The sequence below is a fragment of the Rana temporaria genome, chromosome 1 (assembly GCF_905171775.1).
Source record: "Rana temporaria chromosome 1, aRanTem1.1, whole genome shotgun sequence".
Lineage (NCBI taxonomy): Eukaryota > Metazoa > Chordata > Amphibia > Anura > Ranidae > Rana > Rana temporaria.
Window position 1 is genome coordinate 440,945,216 of NC_053489.1, and position 24,135 is coordinate 440,969,350.

Sequence of the window (24,135 nt, forward strand, 5' to 3'; positions counted from 1 at the left end):
TCACAGTATACATAAAATTTGTATTACTTCTAGGACTAAAACCCTGTACACACGATCGGAATTTCCGATGGAAAAAGTCAGACGGATTTTAGATATCGGCTTTAGTTATCGGCTTTCTTTTCCTCACAGCTCAGAGGAAAGGAAATAGTGATAACTGGCATTTGTTTACATGTGATCAGCTGTGATTGGACACAGCTGATCACATGGTAAAGAGCCTATATAATTGGATCTGAGGGACACAGTACAACACCAGTCGCCTGCAAGGAAGGGAGGTTGTCATATTACGTCCTCCCAGAACAAGAGCGGTTACGCCCGACTGTCATTTTACAATAAGGGCAGATGGGAAGCAGTTAAAGGTCCACTGTCCTATTAGAAGTCTTCCATTTATATTTTATTTTACTTATTCCTAAGTAAATATTAACGTTACATAAAAAAAATATCTGCTTTATATGCTGAACTATTTTTTAACTGCACATACCACCAAATGAGTAAAAGAGATGGTCTGCAAATTTTGTGGCTTGCTACAGTACTTCCCTCCTAGGTTTGGTGCCTTGGGTACTGACCCACAAGTGCCATTATGGTAAATACAACCTGGTCTGGTTGAGACGCCAATTTGTAACAATACAGCTGATTTCATTCATATATTGTACAGTAAAATGCTAGCAATACATATTTCAGAAATCATCAAATTTCTATTATTCAAAACTTTGTTAACATTTTATTCTCTGCAAATGTATTTAAATGTATATCAAACCACCTGCCACAATAACTGCATCTGTCTTGGACTTGGCATAGCTGCCAAACCCAGAATCCAGCCATCTGTTGTGACCAGAACAACTGTACTGTGTAACTTTGTAACACTGGTGAATGGAAAGAGTGATAACTAAATTTAGACAGCCAGACTTCACTTGAGCCAGTTATTTGTAATTGTTGGCATGACTCATTCTTTAATTGTAATCTGCAATTAAAATATCTGATCCCAAACTGTTCTGTTGATTGTCTAGCAATAGAAATAATCAATGGCTATACATTACACATTTTTATACTGTATAACCATGGACTCAACTTTACAGGTATTTGCTTAAAATAAAATGAAGCACACTATAAAAAAAAATGCCAATCTGAAAAAGTGACCAAATTTCACAGATGTTTGATCTTAAAAGGATTTGAAAACGTTACCTATATCTTTACTTCACTTAACCTATTTATAGACAAAGTTTGACTAAAGGCCATTTTTTTTTTTTTTTTTTATAAAGTGGAAAGGGATTACAATGCTTGTCAGTTTTTATTGCCACTGTTAGGAAGATTCACCCTCTATATTTGTCCTGTTTACCATTATCATCGAAAGTGAAAGTAAAAGAAACTCCCAAATTTTGGGTTGTCCCCAGAAAAGTGATAGAGGAGAAAAATGTGCACACTAGTTCTGGTGACCTGGGGGTCCCCAAGACATTCCCTACATTTTCATTAATTTCCTCTCACTTCCTGTTTGGCTATGGGACAAAAAGTGAAAAAAAAAAATCTTCGCAATGGGACACAGATGGTGAAAAAAATATCTGACAGGGGTTATAACCCTGCCTTGCTCAATCCAAATTTTAAAAACAAGTTTAGCCCCATAGTTCTACTATGGATACCAGAGGTCCAAAACAAATTACTACTATTTTATTTTATCGCTTTGTGTTCCTCTTGCGCATTGTATGAAAATAAATTAACCTAGATAGATAATAAATTATAAGGACAAAGACAGCTGCTAAGGAACTAAAATACATTACATTTAAAGTACTCTTTTTTACATGAGTAGAATAAAACAATATAGTATGTTGTCAACGAGTAACTTTCCTATAGTTTTAGAAGATATACTGCTATCCAAAATCAATTATGTAGAAGGGAGCAGCCTTAGTGAGTTCAAGGCCTTGTTGTGTACTTCACATATATATATATATATATATATATATATATATATATATATAGCCAGATTCAGGTAGACGTGCCTAACGTTAGGCAGGCGTAGCGTATCTCATATACGCTACGCCGCCATAAGTTAGAGAGGCAAGTGCTGTATTCACAAAGCATTCGCATCCTATGTTACAGCGGCGTAGCGTAAATGTGCCGGCGTAAGCGTGCCTAATTCAAATTGGGAAGAGGTGGGCGTGTTTTATGGCAATAAGGCATGACCCCACGTAACTGACGTTTTGAATGTACGGCGCCATCTGTGGACATAACCCAGTGCGCATGCTCCATATTACGCCGCAAAGACTCATTGGTTTCGACGTGAACATAAATTACGGCCAGCCCCATTCACGGACGACTTACACAAACAATGTAAACATTTTAAAATTTCGACGCGGTTCCGACGTCCATACTTAACATTGGCTGCGCCATCTTTTTGGTGGTTTATCTTTACGCCTGAAAATGCCTTACGTAAACGGCGTATCTTTACTGCGACGGCCAAACGTACGTTCGTGAATAGGTGTATCTCGCTGATTTACGCATTCAATTTTTTTATTTTTATATTGTGGTCAATCTAAATCGTAATAAATCAGATGACTGTGCGTTTTTATCCGATTACATACGATTTTGTCATATACGATTCCATCCGATTTAACGGTCCGATTATCGGATGTAAAAATCGTGATGTGAACCTAGCCTAAAGCAGTATGTTTTGTAATTTTCCAACAAGCAGCAGAGGTGGATTAATAACTTATTTGATCAATTTGCTGCATTTATATGTATTTCTGGGGAAAGTTCCACATCCCAAGCTGTTTTGGCAGGGCCTGGGAACTATCCTTGACTTGTCAAACCTGGACTATAGCTGCAAATTCTTACCCTTTGATAAAGTCACAGCTGGTCCCATGTGGGATCAGCATTACACACTCTTCTGTGTCTGTTGGAAATAAATGCATCATGCTGTGATTTCTGTCTTGGAGTTAGAAAACATACAAACCATCCATATGGAAGTGGCTGCTATATTTTCATTCATCTAATAGTATGTGCTAGAGCTGCACGATTCTGGGCAAAATGAGAATCACGATTTTTTTGCTTAGAATGAAAATCACGATTCTCTCACTATTCTCACGGCGTAAAATCTTTTACATTTATACAAAATAACTTTACTGGCTAGTTTTTTTTTTTAAATTCATTTAAAGTAATTTTTTCCCAAGAAAATGCATTTAAAAAGACTGCTGCGCAAATACAGTGCAACATAAAATATTGCAACAACCGCCATTTTATTCTCTAGGGTCTCTACAAAAAAAATATATAACGTTTGGGGGTTCTAAGTAATTTTCGAGCAAAAAAAAATAATGATTTTAACTTGAAAAAAGCTGTCAGAAAAAGGTTTGGTGTTTAAGTGGTTAAGTGTTCCCTAATTTACATACAGAAGTTTATTCCTTTGAAGTGATACAATGTTTAGACCTAAACTTTCCACTGATAAAGAATGTTTTCAAAACTTGGCAGTTTGCCCAGGCTTTGACTTTTGGCTAAGAGCAGAGGAAATTCTTTGCATACCAAAGTGCAGCGAGAAAATTATTTTCAAGCAAAGATCGTGAAACCCTGTGTCAAGAATTGCAACGGAAAAAGATCGCGATAACGATTCTTGGCGATTAATTGTGCAGCTCTAGTATGTGCTTTAATCCCCAGTGGAGCTAAGGGCCAGATTCACAAAAGGGATACAACGGCGTATCTCCTGATACGCCGTCGTATCTCTGTTTCTATCTATGCGACTGATTCATAGAATCAGTTACGCATAGATATCCATAAGATCCGACAGGTGTAATTGTTTTACACTGTCGGATCTTAGGATGCAGTACCGCGGCCGCCGCTGGGGGGAGTTTGCGTCGTAAACCAGCGTCAGGTATGCAAATTAGGAGTTACGGCGATCCACAATGGATTTTCGCGTTCGCTACGTCGCCGCTAGTTTCCCGTCGCAAAGTTAGTCGTCGTTTTGGGTGCCCTAACTTTAGTCAGCAATCGTATTGCTGTCTAAAGTATGGCCGTCGTTCCCGCGTCGAAATTTTAAATTTAACGTCGTTTGCGTAACACGTCCGGGAATACTGAAGTATGCTACGCGTCGCCGTTCGGAAAAATGACGTCACGGCGCGCAAAGCATGACAGGAACTGCGAAACTGAGCATGCGCAGTAGGTCCGGCGCGGGAGCGCGCCTAATTTAAATGGCACACGCCCATTTGAATTGGCCCGCCTTGCGCCAGAGGCTGCCAGCGTAGTTTTCATCGCAAGTGCTTTGTGAATCAGGCACTTGCAATGAAAACTTGCGGCGGTGTAACGTATCTACGATACGTTACGCCGCCGCTCACCTACGTGAATCTGGCCCTTAGTCTTTAGCTTTTAAAGCATGTGAAATTTAATAAAATATTATAGCCGGTTGTATTCTTCTTTCCTGTTAACATGGTGCTATATCTAAATGCATCAGTAACACTATAGATTATATTACATGCTAATGTGATTTAAATTTCTCTCAATATCTAGTTATTCCTTGGCCCAATGAAATCATAAAAATCATTCCTGCAGAAAAGTGTGCTCTGGGCTTTCTCCTGTGGATGGTTGCACTGCCGGTGCTGCATCATTGGTCACATGGGGTTGATTTACTAGAACTGTAGAGTGCAAAATCTGGTGCAACTGTGCATGGTAGACAATGGCTTCTAATTCCAGCTTGTTCAATAAGCTTTGACAAAAAAAACCTGGAAGCTGATTTGAGTTGCACCAGGTTTTGGACTCACCAGTTTTAGTAAATCAGTCCGATGAACTTCACCAATGAGAGTGGAGGAAATTATACTTAGGCAGAACTGGCCAATCAGCTGCTTTGTCCAAACATCACTCCTTCCCGTTGGTAGAGACCGCATGACCAATGCCACAGCATGGTATTCAAAATGTAACACATGTTAAAATGTAAACCAGTTCTCCTACTTCTGAGAAATGCTGTACTATGTATTTGAATCATAGTCTTTGTGCTATGAGTGACAGGGGAACTAATGTTTATTACAGAAAATAAGGTAATGACACACCTTCTGTTAAACAGTATGTTACCGGGTTGTAGGAAAGAATGATAATGACTTGATGCCCAATTGCAGCAGCCAAAACTTTTAAATATGTATTGTACTTATTGGGACCACATTTGACCGCCTTACTTTCTGTCCTGGTGACAGGGGTCAGAGGAAGTAGATGGCATAAGAAATCTTTCCAGAGAGTGAAGAAGTAATAAAGGGCCATATCCACAGCCAGCCGCCGTAACTTAAATATTGCCATTTAAGTTACACTGCCGCAAAATTTCTACCTAAGTGCCCGATCCACAAAGCACTTACCTAGAAATTTTCGGCTGTGTAACTTAAATCCGGACGGCGCAAGGCGTTCCTATTCAAATGGGGCGAGTCCCATTTATATTAGGCGCGCTCCCACGCCGGCTGTACTGCGCATGCTCACGACATCATTTTCCCGACGTGCTTAGCGCGGTTTTACGTTGCGCTGGGTTTTGAGAATCGCGACGGGCGTAAAAAAAAAATTCGAGTTGCGGCGGGGAAAAAAAAATTTGAAAAAAAAATACGGCGACGTGGGATAGAAGGGTCTACTTTTACAAGGCCTAAACAGTTTAGGCCTTGTAAAAGCAGCCCTAATTTTACGATTGCAAACTAATACTTACGGAGAAAAAACGAAGCGTAAAAGCTTTGTGGATCTCCGTAAGTGCTAATTTGCATAACCAAAGCGGAATTTCGACTCAAAATGCCCCCAGCGGCGGATGCGGTACTGCATCCTAAGATCCGACAGTGTAAGTCCCTTACACATGTCGGATCTTCTGCCTATCTATTGGAAACTGATTCTGTGGATCAGTTCCAAAGATAGAAACAGGGATACGACGGCGTATCAGTACGGAAACACCCTTGGTGTAATGTCTGAGTTACCTGGAGGAACCCTGGCTCTGAAAAATCATGCAGGCGTATGCTCACCAGAGGGGTGAAGTTTATTTGGCATGTGCTGGTGGCCTGTTTAGAGCACTGTCATGCTTCCAGACCATCACTGTTTCCCTAAATTTTTCGGAGCCGCCACCCTTCTGAGTGTAATACCTCTCCCTATTTTGGAGTTTTGGTGACAGTTCCGTAATAGTAGTACTGTCTAAAAGACCTGACACTGGCAGCCATGGTCCCCTTCATGAGTTAAAAAAACTTCTCAGATTCCTCTTTAACCCCTTCAGGGGTGGCGCCCAGTACTTTCTTATCCATATAAGAATTGGTATGTCTGCATTTATGGAGAAACCTTTAGCCACTCACAGTGCAGGGGCTGCAAGCGTGCATCCTCCAGAGTCCATCTATGTTTTCTCTCTGGCTCCAGCAACTTCTGCTCAAGGTGTGTGATGACTTGGTACATAAGAAGTCACAGTTTTCTGACATAATTCCAAAACTTAGGGATACCATTTTGATTCTTTTTAACACAGTACAAATGTCCTTAACCTGAAGAAATCTGTGTCAATCATACCTAAGATTTCCAGCAGGGTTCTCTTAAAAGTCCCCAGCCTGTTAAAACATTCCTGTACACTCACTATTGCAACCTATATGTACAGTGATTGGCTTAATCCTGAAAATATATTTTCCTCCCCCGAGCATCTTCCGCAACAATATCCTATTGGGGGGTGCCTTTAAGTAGAAGTACAGCCTAAAACTAGCTTAAAATCTACTCGCACCCACATTCTAAGACTCATCTATCTAACCCTGTAAAGCAAAAATTGCTATACATACCTTTTCTGCAGCTGATCCGGTCCAGACCCAAGCTGAGCTGTCAGAGGTGGCTTCTCTGTGTAGGTGTGTACAGCCGACAACAGAAGCCCCATACTACGTCTATGGGTGATGGCACTACCCAGGCATTTCCCAGTCATTGTCGGCTGTGTCTTCCACACAGCATCCACCACGGAAAACCGGACCAGATCGGCTGCAGAAAAGGTATGTATAGCAATTTCTATGGGTGCCGGAACATCCCAGGCATTTCCCAGCCATTGTCGGTTGTGTCTTCCACACAGCATCTGCCACTGAAAGCCTGACCGTATCGGCTGCAGAAAAGGTATGTATAGATATTTCTGCTTTACAGTATTAGATAGATTATTCTTAGAATGTGGCTGCCAGTAGGTTTAGAGTTAGTTAGTTTTAGGCTGAACTTCTACTTTAAAAAGCGGGCTGTCCCTAGAGTGACTCTGGCTATTTCAAATCTGAACAAAACTTTGACTGTCACGGCATATTGACGGAAGTGGGAGCAAATATCTGTATTAGACAATCGGTTAAGCGTAAGTTCCATTGTTGGGTGGCACTCCATTTTAAAGACCCTGTGGATAAAGTTATAGAAGCCCTCATCCTAACGTACACAAAGCATTCAAAGATTCAGATAACAATACACATGGCTCCTGTATTTAGGCAATATTTGTTTTGCCAGCATATATCGTATATACTGTATATCTATTTTTTACGTGGCTATTATAATGAACAAAGTATAATGAGGACCATCTGTGGAAAACACATCTTTTGGTTGATTTTATTAACTTTCTCGGTAACAGTTTTATAATTCACGTACCCAAAATCCATTCTCCTACTTATATAAATGGCTGAGTAAGATAAAGTGACTTTCCTTTCTTCCTTTTTTTACTTATTTTGCAGCATGTTATACAGTTGTAGGCACCAGTCCACAGTTAAGAAACAAGGCATCTTTAGATTCTTTACATACTATAGTTAAAAATTTGACATAGTTTTAAATTTATAGTTTCAAAGATTATCAAGGCAATTCAAATCTATTAGAAAGTAAGTAACCTACATCGTGTTTCAGCTCAGTTCTATAAATGTCTAGGGATCTAATCTGTCATGCCGCGTACACATGATCATCTTTCAGCATGAAAAAAAGCGTTGTTTTTCAGCATGTCGAAAAAAACGAAGTTTTCACAACGTCATCATTAAAACGATGTTGCCTACACACCATCATTTTTAAAAAATGATCTAGCAAAGCGCAGTGACGTACAACACGTACGACGGCACTATAAAGGGGAAATTCCATTCGCCTTTGGGCTGCTTTAGCTGATTCTGTGTTAGTAAAAGACGATTCTTTGTCTGTTACAGCGCGATGAATGTGCTTACTCCATTATGAACAGTAGTTTTACCAGAACGAGTGTTCCCGTCTCATAACTTGCTTCTGAGCATGCGTGGGTTTTTTACGTTGTTTTAGCCCACACACGATCATTTTTTACAACCCGAAAAATGACATAGTTTAAAACAACGTTAAAAAATGCAGCATGTTCGAATTTTTATTTTGTCGTTTTTTCAGAACCTGAAAAATGATGTGAAGCCCACACAAGGTCATTTTAATTGACGTTTTTGAAAAACAACGTTTTTTTCATGCCGAAAAATGATCGTGTGTACGCGGCATCATAGCTCACAGTGTCAGGTGAAAGGTACTGTATAAAGCTCAGCTGGTGAAGTGCTATTATTTTTCCTAGTCTGCATACATAAGCTGCTTGTACCTCATTAGAAGTAGTGTGGCATAGGGTGGTGGTTATATTTCTGGATATATATTCAGCAGCAGATTATTCAAAGAAGGACCTAAATAGGTCCCATCTTAACTATTAGGGCTGTAGCACCTAGTATTGGACATACACCCACTAGTTTGTAGTGGAAGGTAAAAGTCTGGAGATCACTGAGACCCCAAATATAATAATTACGTAGCGGGGCCCAGCAGAAGATCCTTTGATGGCCCTAGCTGACTGTCTCCATGGACCTCTCAAACTGGCCAGAAAAATGTATATCAATCTGTAAATACAATACTGCAGAGCTTATTAACAACCTGCTGAAACATGTAGTATAATTTCATTATTTTTTTTTGACAGTAGAGATGCATCTTAACAGAATCATTTCATTTTTCCAGGGTACCATCTTTCTGCCTGGAAACAGAGTGGTGGAGCATCCATGCAATGAAGACAGTCCAGGGAAATTCTTATTCGAAGTTGTTCCAGGTAAGATTTAATTTTAGTTATGAACACGTTTGACTGAACTTTTGAATTTATACATGCATATTTTCCCTAATAACTGGTCACTTCCATATTTTGTCTTGTGCAAATGTAATCCATGTAATCTTTGCTAGATATATGGTACATGTGAAAGACATCGGCCCGGATTCAGTAACAATTTACGTTGGCGTATCTATTCATACGCTGCATAAATTTTAGCATGCGCCGGCGTATCTTCTTTCTGTATTCAGAAAGCAAGATACGCCGGAATTTGGCTAAGATACGACTGACGTAAGTAAGTCTCTTACGCCGTTGTATCTTAGTTGCATATTTACGCTGGCCACTAGGTGGCGCTTCCGGAAATTTACTAGTAGAATATGAAAATTAGGTAGATACGCCGATTCACGAACGTAGTTGCTCTGGCGTATCTATATGCGTTGTTTACGTAAGGCGCCGGACCGGCGTAAAGTTACTCCTGCTCTAAAACTTTTGTGAATAGGGCTTTGCGTAAGTTACGTTCACGTCGAAAGCATTGACTATTTGCGACGTGATTTGGAGCATGCGCACTGGGATACGTCCACGAACGGCGCATGCGCCGTACGTAAAGAGCGTAAATTACGTGAGGTCATGATAGATTAACATACAACACGCCCACTACCAGCCAAATTTGAATTAGGTGGGCTTACGCCGACACATTTACACTACGCTGCCGTAACGTAGGGCGCAAGTTCTTTCTGAATACGGAACTTGCGCCCTAAGTTACGGCGGCGTAGTGTATCTCAGATGCGCTACGCCCGCCTACAACTTAGACTATTCTATCTGAATCCGGGCCATCATCTTTAACAGTATAGGCCTGAACAATCAGACCCGGAGTAATCGGAAATTAATAAATTAATGTTAGAAGCAATAATGCAAAACAGGTTTGGGATGGCAAAAAGCAAGCATGCACTGAAGAAAAATCCAATCATGGGCTATATACAACAATTTCCATGTGGCAACATCAGTGTAACATGTAACTGCATAGTACAATTTGGACTAGCTGCAGGAATTGCAGTACTCTGGTAGCCATCAGGGAGTAGCTCCCATAGTTCATGGGTCTTCTGGAGAAGCTAAATGTAATTAGGGTCCTGGCTGCCGTTTCTGACAGCGGAGGGCCTTTTTCCTGTCTGAAAATAGCTATGGTGTCTATAGTTTTAAAAAATTGCTTTGCGTAAGTCTGAGCATTCATGCAAAAATCATGAATAATACCTGTAATGTTTGTAATATGTATGTAATCTCAGCTTCTATATGTTACCTTTAATCAAGTGAATCCAATTACCCCTAACATTTGATCCTAAAAAAAATTGTCTTAAGAACATTCAACGAGAAATGTTAAAAAACATTTGACCAATAGAGGAAATAGCCTAACGCTATAAGCTAAGAACATTCAACAAGAAGGGGAAATGAAAAGAGGGAGACCTCTGCGAAATACAAAATATATAAAGTGATTCCTGTGTGAATAGTCAAACGAATTAGTGTTTGACCAGGTAAGCCACCAGCTGCAGTGAAAAGGGAGACATTTAGCAGTGGTTTTGCTACTACTGCCAAATATGACAGCTTCCTGCTCAGATTTCCTGGTTGTTACTATAGTGGCTCATTCTCTACCTGGCTCATTTAGCAGTCAGCCAGGGACTCCTGAGTGACAGGCAAATGTAAACAAAAGGGGGTAATGAAAAAATGTTTGAGGGCTCTTCTGGTCTGATATGGATTTTAAGAGGGACTCAGCAAAAGAAACAAGAAACAACAGCACTGAGTCCCCTCTAAATTCTATATCAGACCATTCAGCTATGGTTTGGGCTTTAAGGGTGAACCCCGCTCAATAAATAAAACAAAAAAAAAGAGTCACCCCCCCCCCCTCTTAATTTATACCAGACTTTTTTTCGAGCATATTTCCCCTTTCCTGAACCATACTAAAGCACATGCCCTCAACATGAGTGTTACCTTGACAAAGCACTATATCCCCATGCTGGTGTGGAGAGGGGCCTGTTCCCCACAACCCTGTCCTAGTGGGCAGGGAGTGCTTATCAAAATCTGGAAGCCCCATTTAATAGTAAGGGGGGCCCCCAGGTACCATAATATTATATTTGCCTTACAAATGGCAACAAATAAAAACTGACATTAGCCGCATAGAACCCTAACTGCTGTGCCAAAGTACTTTGTTTTTGCACAATGCTGTTACCAAAGAACTAAGGGGCAAATCCACAAAGCAGATGCGCCGACTTAACTCGAGATTTCTAATTTTACTCCGCGCGTATCTTTGCGCCTGATCCTCAAAACGAAAAATCCGGTTTTTCCGTCCTACTTAAAATAATTACTCTGGCGCATCCTCTGACGCAAATTACGCTAGTCACGCCGCTTTATTTGATAGGCAAAGATGCAAATGAGGGAGATAGGGCGATCCTCAAAATTAAGTGTGTGCGCCGTAGATTACGCCCTGTGCGCCGTAGATAACGCCCTGTGCGCACCTGTTAGTTTTCTGGAGCAAAATTAGACTTTATAAAAGCAGCCCTAATTTTACACCAGCCCTGTAAAGGTCTGCTGAAGCAACACCATTTAGGAAGAGCTGCCAACACTTCTTTGCTTGACTTCATTGTGACTGCCAAAATGCCTGGGCCATCAATGATTATAACGGCACTCGCCACTTTACAGGCGCAGAGAAGGAGGAGGGCACAGAGGAGGAGGAGGAGGGCACAGGAGAGGATCTACCGCCCACGCCAAGATCTCTTTGGCATGACTGCGTCTGAGGTCATTGGCCACTTCAGATTAAACCAGGAAGCCATCCTGGACTTAACCAGGATCCTGCAGGATGATCTGAACACCCCAACCCAACGATCCCATGCCCTGCCAGCTCATATTAAAGTTATGGCCACCCTGCATTTTCTGGCCACTGGGTCTTTTCAGAGAACATGTGGAGGTCTGGCTGGGATGGTACAGTCCTCGATGAGCAGGTGTGTGCACCAGGTTGTCCCTGCAATACTGAGACGCATGGGCAGTCAATTTGAAAAGCCCACCCAGGAGGACCAGCGAATGAAGAGCATGGCTGATTTCTATCAGATTGCACGATTCCCACGGACCATCGGGGCCATTGACTGTACCCATGTGGCACTCCAGCCCCCCCATGATACAGAGCACCTGTTCAGGAATCGCAAAAACTGGCATTCCATCAATGTCCAGGTAATCGTGGATGCCCATGGCCTCATCTGGCATGTGTGTGCCAAATTTCCAGGTTCGTGCCATGACAGCTACATCTTTAGGCAGACCAACATAGCATGTGAATTGGAGCAGAACGTGTATGGAGACAGCTGGCTGGTTGGTGAGTGACATGTGTGTCATGTATGCCCCCCCCATGATGCAGACATCACATGGGGCACATGCATGACTAATATCCTCCTGTCTTTTGCCTTCCAGGTGACTCTGGATATGCCCTGGGCCCTCACATGATGACTCCATTCAGGAACCCCCAAACCCCAGGAGAGCAACGCTACAACGAGGCTCATATTCGCACCCGGGCAGTAGTGGAGCGTACTTTTGGCCTGCTGAAGTCCCGCTTCAGATGCCTGGACAAGACTGGGGGTACACTGCTGTATTCCCCAGACTTTGTGTGCCAAATAATAGGGGCTTGTTGCATTCTTCATAACTTTGCAACGAGAAGGGGACTGGAGATTAACTTACGTGCTGACCTGACCCCCCACCCAGGCAATCCCCCCCTAGCCCACTCTACCCGGTCTACTGAGGGCACAGTAGCCAGGAGCCGCCTGGCAGAAGGCATCTTTTCTCAGTAAATGGCCAGAAATCATGTCACAATGTTATTATTTCTTTTCAATGCAAACGCACATGAATTATGTGACAATGTTATTATTTGTTTTCACTGCAAACGCACATGAATTATGTGACAATGAGAATGTTGCTTTGCACAGTAAACGCACATGTTTAATGACACATTGAGAATGTTTTTGTCTCTGGAAACGCACATGATTTATGTCACAATGAGAATGCATGAATGCACACCACTGTGGTCCCTAGCACAAACACATCACATGCACATCGAATTGGATTAGATCCAAGTACCCCCCCCCCCTTTGGTACTTGGGAGCAGTAACGCCCCGCCACGGCTCCAATTATGTCACTGTGCATTCATACACCATTCAGGAACCTAGGATGACTTTTCCCTGGTCCTGGGGATCCCTTCTCCACCAAAACTGAGGGGGACACCCTTATTTTGTCAGGAATGCCACCCCCCCACATTCACACATCATTCACACACATAAACCAAATCATAAGTACAGTATAATAACCAAAATTTTTAAATAAAAAAAAAAAAAAAAAAAAGTACCCCTGGTATTTAAGTCCGGCGGCGAGTGCTCCGTCTAGGCTGCCCACGGGCAGGGGCACGGGCACGGGCACGGCCACGGGCACGGCCACCTGGAGGATCTTCACGGGGGGGGGAGCAGGGGAGGGAGTATCTTCATTGGGGGGGAGCAGGGGAGGGAGTATCTTCATTGGGGGGGGGAGCAGGGGAGGGAGTATCTTCATTGGGGGGGGGGAGCAGGGGAGGGAGGAGCCTCCCCTGGTGTCTGACCTCCGGCTGGCCTGCCCTCCAAGGCCACTGCTATCCTGGTCAGGCAGGCAGTGATGGCAGCCGTATTGGCCTGGCCAGCCCGTGTGTTCTCCTGCACAGCCCGGGTGTTGTCCTGCACAGCCCGGGTGAGGGCAGTCACCTCCTGGCCCACGCCTGTTGTGGCGGTATGCAGGGACCACAAACAGGTGATGACACCCAATGAATTGGTGGCCACATCACTGAGTGACTCCCTCATTACATCCAGGCTGTGCTCCATCTTGGCCATAGTTTTTTTGATGTCACCCAGACTGCGGGTCTGCTTGGCATTGTCCCTCAGCAGACTGGCCGGCATATGCTCAGACCCCACCCTGGTGTCCTGGGTCGCCATCCTGCCTGCCCCTGAGGCTTGTGGCCAGGTAGGAGGGGATAGAGTGACCCTTGTGGGTTGCGGCATGTTGTGGGAGGAGTGGGAGGGGCTACCCCTGATGGTGGCCTGACTGGTGCCAGCCTCTGGGGGATCCTCTGGGGTAGCCTCAAGGGGAGCCTCTGGGGTAGCCTCAAGGGGAGCCTCTGGGGTAGCCTCAAGGGGAGCCTCTGGGGTAGCCTCAAGGGGAGCCTCAAGGCTAGCCTCAAGGGTATCATCAAAGGTCATCAGATCTGTGGCAATAATGATTTCCCGGCCAATCTGGAGATCTTCTTCCTCCTCCCCCTCATCCTCCTCCCCCTCATCCTCCTCCCCCTCAGCCTCCTCATGAGGGGAGGTTTGGCCACTCCCCTCCCCTGGGGACTCCTCAGCAGCCTCCTGTCTTTGGGGTGGTGCAGCAGCCTGGCCTGATGGCCCAGCAATCTCCTGGTCATCTGTGGAAGACACCAAACAATCACAGGTTTGAGGATCCACACACTTGGCACATGTTCCCTTCCCCCACCCACACATGCTAATCACCAAAAAAAAACAAAAAAAAACCTTACCTGGCCTCACAGGAACATCAGACTGATAACCAGGCAGGCCCACCACCTGCTCTGGCTCGAAACACCGGGCCACTGCCCATTCCTCCTCAGTCAGCCGGATGGGGCATGGTCCCCCTCCTCCAGTGCCCCTCCTATGCGCAGTGAGCTTTGCCACCTTATTGCGGACCACGCTCCTCAGATCATTGATCTTTTTCTTAATGCCAGCGGGGGTCCTCGTCTCCCCTCCCCCCGCCGCATTTATGTGATCTGTTATTTTGGCATAGATCCTCTTCTTTTGGGCCGGGGAGGTGTTCCGGCTATCAGGCCCATGTAGATATCTTCCATATTGTATGACATACCTGGCTAGGATTTGCTTTTCAACATGTGAAAAATTCAGCTTCCTGCGTTTGGGGGCCATCACAGACACCACCCAGCAACAAGAAGCCAAACAGGACAAACACACAAAAATACACACACAAGCAGACAGCTACTACAAAGTCAAATACAAACACACAAAAATACACACCAAACAAATACACAAAAATACACACAGACAGCTACTACAAAGTCAAATACAAACACACAAAAACCAAACACAAAATCCAAGCAGAAAAAAAACAAACAAAAAAATTAGCAGAAACAATCAAACAAAAATTACACTTATCACAAACAAACAACAACTACTATCTACTACTCCTCCAACACTTCTCTATCAAACACAACTTACCAACAAACACTGACAAACTAAGAGCAGAAGCAAATTGCTCATGGAAGGGAACACAGGGAAATACTTTTGCAAATGAAGTGTGTTTGACTGGAGCTAGTTAAGCACAGTGCGATCCTCAAACTAAGTACACTTGGCCTTTTACCTATCTCACTGATTGCGCCAAGCAAAGTTCTGCACATGCGCAGTGAGCAGCAGATTCGTGCGCGCATGCGCAGTACGGCCGGACCTTCATTTGCATGGGGTCACGGCTCATTACAATGAAGCACGCCCACTTCCTTCCCACTTGCCATAACCCCGCCTTACGCCTCCGAATTTACGTTACGGCAGGCGCACTTTTGGGCGCAAATGCGCTGTGGATACGGCAATTACGACACCAACTTAGGGCGCCGTAACTTAAATGACATAAGTTAGAAAAAACTTAGTTTGCGCCGCTGGCTGTGGATTTGGCCCTAAGGACCCTGAATTCCTCAATGTTTTTTTCTTGGTATTATTACTGGTATAAACAGGATGACATGCTACCTATGTGAAAATATTGTGCAGGTGACAGGTTTTCTTTATAAAGCCACTTGGACCTTTTTAAATGCCTGACGCATCCCCTGCTCTGATCCCAAACTTATCCTACAGTCATCCAGTACTTGACAGTGAACCAGTATTGCTCAGTTGAGCCAGTGGTGGCTGGTGTTTTTTTCTGTTGGGGGGGGCGGCAAACAGTCATCCCCCGGTCGGCGGCGACAACCCCCCCCCCGGAGGACAGCTGGCACATCAAAGCCCTGCACGCACCCCATCTAGGAAGCTGACGGGCAGCATGTCCTTTCTTCCTCCTCCTGTGGTGTGGATCACAGCACCTTCCACCGTGCATCCCCCTCCTCTTTCTTCTAGATGCCCAATAGGATCGCCTAACCTTTCAGCCAATCGAGAAATGAGTATCAGGCCCGCCCTTCCTGATTGGCGGAGAGGCGATTCAGTGTTAAAAAAGCGAATATTCATTTGCTTTTCTAACAAACCTGGGTGGGCTCTGAGCGCAATGCTCTGTGCTCGGAGCTCACCCTCTTTTAAAGACTATTGGAGGCTATGGCACTAATCAGGTGCTTCAAAAAAACATCCCCACCACTATAATTCATGCGCCTGGCACCCTGAAAGGGGCCGGAGGCATTAATAGAGGGTGGCTGTGGTGGCCGTGGATAGATTCATGCTATGCATGAATTTATCTATTAACCATATGGGGGGGGCGTGGACTGAGGGGGTGGTACCCGCGCGCACTTAATGGACGGGCCGCTTCTGAGTTGAGCACTTCCTGGTTCACAGGAACCAGGAAACAAATGGCAACCATTCTGCATTTTGCATCTATTTCTACTAGATGTGGGTTCCTAGGAGAAGCAGATGAGCCTGGGAACCCTGGTAGGGGTGTGGGGTTCAGAAACAGCTAGACAGTGTTATTCTGAGTGGGGCTGGCAGATATGTTTTACCACAGGTTCATGGCTCATGGAAGGCACAGACAGTGATTATAAAAAACATTTTCAGACATTACTCTTACCTACTCTGCTCAAAATGTTTGTTGTTTTAGTCAGTGTCCTTGTTAGATAGATTTCCATTTAAAAGGGGGGGGGGGGGGAATGAGCGACAAACAATTTCCAGTTAAAATGAGGCTACATTAGCATTGCTGTGGAGCTTTATTTTGTCTAGATTGCCTTCTGGCTTTACTAGCATATACTAAAGGAGAAAAATTATATTCAGCATAAACCAAATCTCTTTATCCAGTATGAATAGACGCAATACACTGTAACAATGCAATTTATAAGTTGTTTTTGGTATTCATTGCATGAGGGATCAACTCTGATTGCAACTATCTGGAGCAACAGTATAAAAAGATGTCATGAATTGCAGATTGCTGCTTTTAGAATGCTGTAGGCCTATTTATTCCTGCTACACTATATGAGGATACAGTAACAGCTATATTTACCCAATGATTTTTACAAAGCTTGCCATGCTCACAATGTTTACCCATTATTTATATGCACTACTAATGAGATACTGTTTTCAGGTTAAGAATTAAAGCCTTGCTGTCAAGAGAGACAACAAAAGTATTGATCACTGTGTTGTTGACTACACTGGACCAATGACCTTAAATGCATTTTTCATGTTAAGCATTAAGTATAATTTTTTTTGTAAATGACACACTTAAAGCAGTATTAAAAAACAAAAACGTAATATATTGCCGCTTATGAATTGTTAGATGTGGTGGCTGCATTCATTTTCTTTTCTAAGCTTTTTTCACCTAGTGATCTGGGGCCATATTCTCCTAGATTTCCCGCGGGCGGCGCGTAAGCCATTTACACTCCGCCGCCCCAACCTACAGGAGCAAGTGCTGTATTCCCCAAACACTTGCTCCGTAGTTTGGGGCGGCGGAGTGTAAATGGCCCGGCGTAGCCACGCGTATCTCCAAGGGGGCGGCTTCTATTTAAATTAAGCGCGCCCCCGATTCTAACGAACTGCGCATGCGCCGGGCTTAAAATAGCCCAGTGCGCATGCTCCAGTTCTCGGCGTAAAACGGCAATGACGCCGACGTGTGCGTCATTGACGTTAAGTCGTATTCAAGAACGACTTAGGGAAACGACGTAGCCGACGGAAAAACACAACGCGGACCCGACGCCATACTTAACATGGCCTATGTGGGACTTGCGTAAACTTACCCCTCATATAGCAGGGGTAAGTTTACGCTTACGCAAACGACGTTAGCGACAGTTACGCGACGCAAATTCGTTCGGGAATCGGCGTATCAGGCTCATTTGCATAAACGAATGAGACCTGAATGTAAACGCCATCTAGCGGCGGGCGGAGTAATTACATTTAAGATCCGACAGTGTAAGTGACTTACACATGGCGGATCTTAAGTGTATCTATGCGAAAATGATTCTAAGAATCAGTCGCATAGATACACGGGCCAAAAAAGAGAGATATGATGAAGTATCCTGAGATACTCCATCGTATCCTTACTCAGAATATGGCCCCTGGCCAGTAACATACCTCCTGTATTTGAACAGCAACATTGTCAGTCTGGGGGGAGGGGAGTGTTATATGGACTAACAGATTTAAATACAATAACAAATTGAAGCCAAAATCTAGCTAACACTTTATAGGCAGTTACAGCAAACAGTATGGCCCGGATTCACATACATCGGTGCATATTTATGCCGCCGTAGAGTATATTTTTTACGCTACGCTGTCGCAGCGCGAAGAGACAAGCACTGGGTTCACAAAGCCAGTGCTGCCAAATCTGCGCTAGGTTTCTTAGGCGTAAGTCGTCGTAAGTGGAAGTGGGCGTGAGCCATGCTAATGAGGCGTGACCCCATGCAAAGGATGGGCCGAGCGCCAGATAGATACGAATAACGAACGGCGCATGCACCATCCCGTGGACGCATCCCAGTGCGCATGCTCAGAATCACGTCGGAACGAATGCCTAAGATACGACGGATCACTGCCTACGGCGTGAACGTAACCTACACCCAGCCATATTCCCGTACAACGTAAACAACGTAAAATACGACGGCTTGAGTTCCCTGGTCCATACCTTTGCATGGGTTGCGCCTCATATATGGGGAATAACTTTGCGCCGGACGTACTACGACTTACGCAAATCGCGAATATTATGCGCCGGGTGCAAGTACGTTCGTGAATCGCCATATCTCCCTCATTTGCATATACGATTAGAAAATGAATGGGAGCGCCAAATACGTCCAGCGTAAATATGCGCCCACTCTCCTCCAGCGTAGGCAAGTTACGTCGGTCGGATGAAGCCTATTTTCTGGCGTATCTTAGTTTGTGGGTACGGCGCACAGATACGACGGCGCATATTTGCACTTACGCAGCGTATCTCGAGATACGTCGGCGTAAGTGCTTTGTGAATCCGGGCCTTTTTTTTTTCTTTTGGGATAAAGGTTTTACATAAATAATAAATAAATAAAATCTGATTATTGTAAGCACCCCTGCTAGTGTTAAATGGTTTGACTCATCCCTGTAAACTGATACATTCTGCTGGAGAGCTTGTTCTCTTGAAAAACAACAGGCTACCTGGCTGGATCGCTAGATGAAAATAGAAGGAAGAAAGCCTAAAATAAAAGTAATGCAGCCATCACATCTAAGAAAGGACAAGCTGCAATATAATACATGTTTGCTTTTGGGTTTATTACCACCCTGAAACTGATAAGCTCCTTTCAAAGGGATTGTATAATATATAATAGTTATTTTCAGCATTTTCTATTTTAGCCTGAACATGATGCTAAATAACAATCAAATGAAAATGGATTTATACAGTATATGAAAAGCTGTAGGCAGCCATTTAATTGAATATTGATCATCATCTCGGTCTCAGTTGTCATTAATATCACATCATGTTTTCAAATGCTTGGGAAAACGGTTTATTTTCCAAATCATATTATGATGGTTGTGGCATTGTTTATATTATCCTAATTGAGCAAGTCAGATAACATATAGTGATAAAGCCTGATTAATTGCTTAGAGAAGAGTTTTGGGGTATTTCATATGGAAGAGCCCTGGGGCCATCATAAAAAAAAATACTAAATTCTGAGTTTCAAAGTCAAAATTCTGAGATTAAAGAGACAGAATTTAGTGTTTTTGTTTAAAGTCAGAATTCTGAGATTAAATGTCAGAATTCTGAATTTCAAAGTCAGAATTCTGAGTTCAAAGTCAGAATTCTGAGATTTAGTCATGCAATGCAGACTTGCTGCGATTGTGCATCAAACTTATGAAACCTGACAAGTTTAGCAATAGCTTAGCAAGTCATTTTCAAACTTGCGGCACAATTGCTTGCTATCTGGGTTATGGTATTTTCTTTTAAGATTGAATGTTCATAGGCTTGGTTTCATAGGATTGAATGTTATTTGACTATTTTATATTAGAACTGAGTTCTTAGATCCATATAATACCATGTATAATAAACATTCCTTTTGCATTTGATTCGATGATTTGACCGGCCTGTCAGTTTAGGTGGACAGCCATGGCTTGGTAGGTTTGCAGTTGAGCCATACTCTTTCCATTTTCGGATGATGGATTGAACAGTGCTCTGTGAGATGTTCAAAGCTTGGGATATTTTTTTTATAATCTAACCCTGTTTCAAACTTCTCCACAACTTTATCCCGGACCAATCTAGTCCTTGGGCTTCATGATGCTACTTGTTCACTAAGGTTCTCCAACAAACCTATGAGGGCTTCACAGAACAGCTGTATTTATAATCAGATTAAATTAAACACAGGTGGCCTTTATTTACTAAGTAGGTGTCTTCTGAAGGCAATTGGTTTCACTAAATTTTAGTTAGGGGTATCGGTGTAAAGGGGGTTGAATACAAATGCACGCCACACTATTCAGATATTTATTTGTAAAAAAAAATAAAAACCATTTATCATTTTCTTTCCACTTCACAATTATGTGCCATTTTGAGTTGGTCTATCACATAAAAGCCCAATAACATACATTGACGTTTTTGGTTGTAACATAAAAAAAATGTGGGACATTTCAAGGGGTATGAATACTTTTTCATGGCACTGTATTTTCTTTATAGTGGCATTTTAGAATAATAAATGCAATAATTTAGAGGTTGGATGAAAGATTTAGTGCAGTTTAATACTTTTGGTATTTAAATAATACATTTTTATAGAGGTCTATACATCAGACCAAAAAAGAGGAACAATTAAGGAGGAAAGAGATGGTCCCTCCAGATGAGGGACTGTTAGAAGCTATGTCTAGTTTTAATGTCAAACAATTCTGGCTATGGCATTCTGTCTGACTTTAAATCCAAGCATGCATTTTTTTTTTCCTCTTGCGTGTGTTTGGGTGAAAAATTAGTTTCGGTTGGGTCACTGAATGCTTTAACACGAAAACAGGATATTAGACAGTCAGTGTTCTTGTTTCACGCATTTGTGGGCAGCTGTAAACTTTTCTCTCTAATTCATAATGCATGCAAATAATTTAGAGAATGTAAGTAGGAGAGATTCAGTGAATCTGGAGCCTTGAAATGGGAATGAGATGTGTTGTAAATTAAAACGATCCTCTGGAAGACAACTCTAAGAAAATTCCAAACTGTTCTCAAGTTGCAGATTCATCTGTGAGAAATATAACACATGAGGGCTTTTTGATTCTTTTAGTCCCTTCTTCCACTATTATAGTCTGGTAAATATTAACCACTTACCCCCCGGACCATATTGCTGCCCAAAGACCAGAGTACTTTTTGCGATTCGAGACTGCGTCGCTTTAACAGACAATTGCGCGGTCGTGCTACGTGGCTCCCAAACAAAATTGGCGTCCTTTTTTTCCCACAAATAGAGCTTTCTTTTGGTGGTATTTGATCACCTCTGCGGTTTTTAGTTTTTGCGCTATAAACAAAAATAGAGCGACAATTTTGAAAAAAATGAATATTTTTTACATTTTGCTATAATAAATATCCCCCAAAAATATATAAAAAAACATTTTTTTTCCTCAGTTTAGGCCGATACGTTTTCTTCTACATATTTTTCGTAAAAAAAAATCGCAATAAGCGTTTATTGATTGGTTTGCGCAAAAGTTATAGCGTTTACAAAATAGGGGGTATTTTTATGTCATTTTTATTATATTTTTTTTACTAGTAATGGCGGCGATCAGCGATTTTTTTTTCGGTACTGCGACATTATGGCGGACACTTCGGACACTTTTGACACATTTTTGGGACCATTGGCATTTTTATAGCGATCAGTGCTATAAAAATGCATTGGATTACTATAAAAATGCCACTGGCAGTGAAGGGGTTAACACTAGGGGGCGGGGAAGGGGTTAAGTATGCCTGGGTGTGTTCTTACTGTGGGGGGGGGTGGCCTCACTAGGGGAAACACTGATCCTCGGTTCATACATTGCATGAACCGAAGATCAGCATTTCCCCTGCTGACAGGACCGGGAGCTGTGTGTTTACACACACAGCTCCCGGTCCCCGCTCTGTACCGAGCGATCGCGTGTGCCCGGCGGCGATCGCGCCCGCCGGGCACACGCACGGGAGTCGGGGGCGAGCGGGGGGCGCGCGCGCGCGCCCCCTAGTGGCGGCTGGGAGAGAGGACGTCATATTACGTGCTCTCGCCCAGCAGAGCCACCTTGTGGACGTATAACTGCGGTGCGCGGTCGGCAAGTGGTTAATTAAAAGGAAATACAGCCAGGAAGCTTAATGCCGCGTACACACGATCGGTCAAACCGATGAGAACGGTCTGATGGACCGTTTTCATCGGACCAAACCGATCGTGTGTGGGCCCCATCAGTTATTTATCCATCGGTTAAAAAAAAGCAATCTTAAATTTAACCTATGGATTCCTAACCGATAGAAAAAAAACAATCGTTTGTAGGCACGTCCATCGGTTAAAAATCCAGGCATGCTCAGAATCAAGTCGACGCATGCTTGGAAGCATTGAACTTCGTTTTTTTCAGCACGTCGTTGTGTTTTACGTCACCGCGTTCTGACACGATCATTTTTTTAACCGATGGTGTATAGGCACGACTGACCATCAGTCAGCTTCATCGGTTAACCGATGAAAACAGTCCATCAGACCGTTCTCATCGGTTTGACCGATCGTGTGTACGCGGCATTAGTTACAGACCATAATTTGAATAAATATCTAAGATGAAGCACGTAGACATGAGTAAATTTTGTTTCTATAAATGCTACATTTAATTCATGTACACTTTTTATAGTAATCTGATTTGCCACACAGTTATGGTTTTTAGTACATACACAGAGGAAGAAGCAAATCATGTACAGAGTGGTTTAAGGCAGACCTATACCCAAGTGTTAAAGCTGAACTTTAAGCAGACATAAAAGACACAAATAATGGCATCTCTAATTATTTAAGGGGTTGTAAAGTCAGACAATGTTTTATCTTAATGCATTCTATGCATTAAGATTAAAAAGCCTTCTGTGTGTAGCAGCCCCCCTAATACTTACCTGAGCTCCACCTCTATCCAGCGATGTCCTTGAGTGTCTCGGCTGTCTGAGTCTCTCTCTTCTGATTAGGCACCAATGGCTCTCCTGATTGAGGCACCAATGGCTTCCGCTGCTGACAGCTAAAGTCAGTTAGCCAATCAGGAGAGAGAGGGTGTGGGGCCGGGCCGAAGCTCCGTGTCTAAATGGACACAGGGAGCTGTGACTCGGCTTGGGTGGCCCCATAGCAAGCTGCTTGCTGTGGGAGTACTCAACAGGAAGGAGGGGCCAGAATCACAAAAGAGGGACCCAAGAAGAAGAGGATCCGGGCTGCTCTGAGAAAATCCACTACACAGGGCAGGTAAGTATAACATGTTTGTTATTTTTATAGTAAAAAAAACAAGACTTTACAATCGTTTTAATACATCATTAAATGTATTTTTAAAGTATACAGTGCCTTGCAAAAGTAGTCACCCCTTGGCTTTTTACCTATTTTGTTACATTACAGTCTTTAGTTTAATGTTTTTTTAATCTGAATTATATGTGATGGATCAGAACACAATTGTCTAAGTTGGTAAAGTAAAATTAGAAAAATATATACATAAAACTATTTTTCAGAAATAAAAAAATTATATTTTTCATGTGCGTATGTATTTACCCCCTTTGTTATGAAGCCCATAAAAAGGCTCTGGTGCAACCAATTATCTTCATAATTTATATAATTAGTGAAATGATGTCCACTTGGTGTACGGCCGTCTCTTGGCAGGTTTGCTGTTGTGCCACGTTCTTTCCATTTGGATATTTTTTAATAACCTAACCCTGACTTGTACTTCTCAACAACATTGTCCCTTACTTGTTTGGAGAGTTCCTTGGTCTTCATAGAAGTGTTTGGTTAGTGGTGCTTCTTGCTTAGGTGTTGCAACCTCTGGGAC

General features: G+C 42.9%; 1 protein-coding gene across 2 annotated transcripts in view; it reads left to right on the forward strand.

Annotated features, from left to right (window-relative positions):
• Positions 1–24,135, forward strand: part of ARHGAP24 (Rho GTPase activating protein 24) — a 737,825-nt gene that overhangs the window by 348,232 nt on the left and 365,458 nt on the right. For both annotated transcript variants that reach the window (XM_040326578.1, XM_040326570.1), the window contains exon 3: positions 8,902–8,989. In XM_040326578.1, the coding sequence (XP_040182512.1) occupies positions 8,902–8,989 (88 nt within the window). The remainder of the gene's footprint in view (positions 1–8,901; positions 8,990–24,135) is intronic.